General features: G+C 41.3%; 1 protein-coding gene across 1 annotated transcript; it reads left to right on the forward strand.

Annotated features, from left to right (window-relative positions):
- The first annotated feature begins 301 nt into the window (after nucleotides 1–301).
- Nucleotides 302–3,404, forward strand: LOC147436477 (mannan endo-1,4-beta-mannosidase 8-like). Its single transcript, XM_086489350.1, has 5 exons — nucleotides 302–651; nucleotides 915–1,118; nucleotides 1,340–1,462; nucleotides 1,684–1,895; nucleotides 2,846–3,404. Exons 1-5 carry the CDS (start codon nucleotides 394–396, stop codon nucleotides 3,318–3,320), a joined length of 1,272 nt encoding a protein of 423 aa, XP_086345476.1. The 5' UTR covers nucleotides 302–393; the 3' UTR covers nucleotides 3,321–3,404.
- Nucleotides 3,405–3,674: the final 270 nt, after the last annotated feature.

Raw genomic sequence — 3,674 nt, forward strand, 5'->3', positions numbered from 1 at the left:
TAAGGGGAATCTGGGCATATTCTGCCTAATAACTTGGAAAGGAGCCGCTAGGTGTGGCAAAAAGGTTTTTTGAGGAGGTTAATTAATTGGAATCTGACCCACTAAGTGCTGGCAAACTTGTAGGAAGTTTGTGTGTCAGCTTACATGATTATTTTTATATCCCTTCGACTTAACACTTAAGTTCCCAACGTTAGAAGATTATAAGTTGGTGGATATTTAATTATTGTATACGATGCTTTTGATGGATGATTAAGGTTTTCAATTTAAATGCAAGGCGTGGATGGAGAATAGAGGAAAGGGTACTTTCTCTCTCTCTCTCTCTCTCTCTCTCTCTCTCTCTCTCACTCACACACACACACACACACACACACACACACACAGTAACTATCCTTAATGGCTATGTCCTCCTTTGTGGGCACTAGAGGATCGCAATTTGTGGTGGATGGCAGGCCATACTACATAAATGGATTTAATGCTTATTTTCTGATGGCCATCAGCGTAGACGCCTATTCACGACCAAGGGCTACAGCACTCCTGGAGGAAGCTGCAAGTGCAGGGTTGAATACGTGTCGCACATGGGCTTTTAACGATGGCAATGGCTACGAGTCTCTCCAAACGTCCCCTGCTGTCTATGATGAGAGGGTTTTCCAAGTACGTTTCTTTCTAAAACACTCTTCGAAGAGGTCCGAGGGGTTGCCAATCCTCTAGGGTTTACACACAGAAGCATGCTTTGTAAAAATGCACCTTCCCTCCCTAGCCTCACACACTCTCTTGCTCGTGATACCATACGATAACCTTTATTGAATCCCTCCAGCTTCGTGCTTACAATCTTTCTTCATGTAGCACACCTTTTTTTTCATTCTTTTACTCTACCATAGTTAGTTCTTACTTCCTTAAACTTATCAATGGTATAGGGTCTTGACTTCGTGATAAGTGAGGCCAAGAGGGTGGGCATACGTCTCATTTTAAGCTTATGCAATAATTGGCGTGATTATGGTGGAAAAGCTCAATATGTGCAATGGGCTCGAACTAGTGGTGATGGAAGCTCTTCTCTGAACTCTGAGGATGCATTCTTTTCAAACTCAACAACGAAAGGGTTTTATAAAAATCACATCAAGGTATGATTTTTTTATGTTATGCAGATCATACCAAGATATTTTGTCTATTGATTTAGCTGGGAAAAAGAAAAATGCCTTTCGGAATTGAGCTTGAGCCTTTACGTACCCACAAAAACAATTTACCGCTAGGCTACCGACGACTTAAAAGAAGAAATGTTCATGGCTTCATTGGATATGTAACTATTGAGAGACTCACTTAAACCTTTGTTTTCTCCAAGTAGACAGTGTTGACTCGCATCAACACCATCACTGGTGTCTCTTACAAGGATGATCCAACTATCTTCTCATGGGAGCTAATGAATGAACCAAGGTGTCTCTCAGATCGATCGGGAGACACTTTGCAAGTGAGTGATATTTTGTATTTTCTTAATATATTTTTGATTGATAATGCTTGTAAAATTCACTCATGTGGAAGTTTCTTATAGTGATCTTAGGCGATGACCTTGTTATAGCAGATAGCAATCTGCAAGTTTTATAAGATAGCAGATAGCAATATACATCTAGCGAAGTGCATATAAAGTGTAAGAAAAATTCAAAGTGAATGAGTCTGAATTGCATAATGCAGGCATGGATTGAAGAGATGGCACCTTATGTGAAGTCTATTGATTCAAATCATCTGCTTCAAGTGGGTTTAGAAGGTTTTTATGGAACTCCAAGCTCCATAAGGGTGGATGCAAATCCCAACTCCTATTGCCAACAATTAGGGACCGACTTTATCAAGAATCACCAAGCAATGGGTGTCGATTATGCAACTATTCATGCTTACCCAGACTCTTGGTAAATACTCTAGCCAAAGAGAGAGAGAGAGAGAGAGAGAGAGAGAGAGAGAGAGAGAGAGAGAGAGAGTTTCAAATTGATGTTCAAGTTTAGGAGCTTTGCTTTGGGTGTCATGAATGAAGACATTTATATGCTTGGTATAAGCAAATATGTCATTTTTTGCAAGTCACCAATGAATGCCAAGCAAAAAATGATAAGGAAAAATTACCAAGCTCTCCCTGAAATTTGGGGAAATTCCTAAACTACTCTTCAAATTTTATTTTTTTAAAATCAAAATACCAATATATCAATTTTTGAACGGATTGCTCCAAATTTTGCATAGTTTAGTTTTTTAATAATAGAGATTTATCTTTAAATGTCTCATATATATAATTTTCACCAATGAGCTCACAAATGGAGGCATTTGTGTCCAATAATAATAAGCCATTTGAGCTGCAGAGCTCACAATGAGTCCGAGTTTTGTCATTGTCAATGACATCCAAAATCCTAGTTCTATTATCTGATTCAATTGAGGGAGAGCTAATCTTCCTACTAAGATCTTAGTTGCAAAAAGTAAAGTGATTCAATTGAGGGAGAGCTAATCTTCCTACTAAGATCTTAGTTGCAAAAAGGAAAGTGTTTGGAGATGTTTGAGAGAATAACAAACGATACTTTGGAAATCTTGGAAAAAATTAAGGGCATTTTGGGAATTTAGGGAAAAATATGAGGGGTATGTAGGGTATTTCCCTAAATTTTATAATTTGAACACACTTAAAAGCTTTTGTAGGAAGATATAAGTTGGGAATTTAAAATAACATTTTAACTGTTGAAGCTAGAGAGTGGAAACGACTACTAGGATTCTTTTCCCCCCCCCCCTCTCTCTCACTCTCTCATTTCTCTTTTGACTAACACGTGCTGAGTTCAAAACTCGTCAAATGGTTCTTCGAACATTTTTATTGCTGCATTTGCAGGCTGGGTTGGAATGTGAGCATCGAAGAGCGAATCGCATTCATGAAGAGCTGGGTGGCAGCCCACGTGACGGACTGCAGCAGCGGCGGGGGCAACCTCCACATGCCGGTGATGGTAGCAGAGATGGGGTTGTCGCAGTGGTCGGGGGGGTTTAGCGTGGCCAACCGTGACCGGCTACTGGCTGCCACCTACGTGGCCATTCTGGAGTCGGCGAGAGCGGGCGGGGCGGCGGCGGGGGTGTTAGTGTGGCAGCTGTTCCCGCCGGGTATGGACAACTGGAGCGATGGCTACCAGATTCTTCTCTCGCGCGACGCCTCCACTGCCGCCATTATCACCCAACAATCGCGCGACATTGCTGCCCTCAATTCCCCGGACCCTTCTCCTCCTACTCCCCCTCCTTCCAATATCCCCTCCGCCACGGCATTGCCTTACAATGTCGTCAACTTCCCAAGCAAGCTACTATATTCCCACCTCTAAAATCTCTCTCTCTCTCTCTCTCTCACACACACACACACACACACACACACACACACACACACACACACGAAAACACACACCACTTATCCCCTCAATAATATTGCTTCTCTTTGCAACACATAACGCACTTATCCTACAAAAGCCCATCACCATTTGTGCAACCTTTGACATGTCTCTAATAAAATTTCTATTTCTGCTCATGTCTTCACCATACATATGTGAACTAGCGTAGCTTAAACGACATGAAGGGTTTCTAGTTGAGAGTCTTTCTTCCCACAAGAAGGGTAATTGTCGATAAAATGCAATCTTTTTGTAAAATATTTTATGTGAAGTAACCTTGATCTAGGGTGCTAG

This window comes from Adiantum capillus-veneris, chromosome 18, assembly GCF_014529385.1.
Source record: "Adiantum capillus-veneris isolate H3 chromosome 18, ASM1452938v2, whole genome shotgun sequence".
In the NCBI taxonomy this organism is placed as follows: domain Eukaryota; kingdom Viridiplantae; phylum Streptophyta; class Polypodiopsida; order Polypodiales; family Pteridaceae; genus Adiantum; species Adiantum capillus-veneris.

What these genes read in the sequence shown, in the direction of transcription:
- LOC147436477 (XM_086489350.1), top strand. Translation starts at nt 394, where the DNA reads ATGGCTATGTCCTCCTTTGTGGGCACTAGAGGATCGCAATTTGTGGTG. An exon ending in TTTATAAAAATCACATCAAG is followed by an intron (nt 1,119 to 1,339) that starts GTATGATTTTTT and finishes TTCTCCAAGTAG; the next exon opens with ACAGTGTTGACTCGCATCAA. An exon ending in CATGCTTACCCAGACTCTTG is followed by an intron (nt 1,896 to 2,845) that starts GTAAATACTCTA and finishes CTGCATTTGCAG; the next exon opens with GCTGGGTTGGAATGTGAGCA.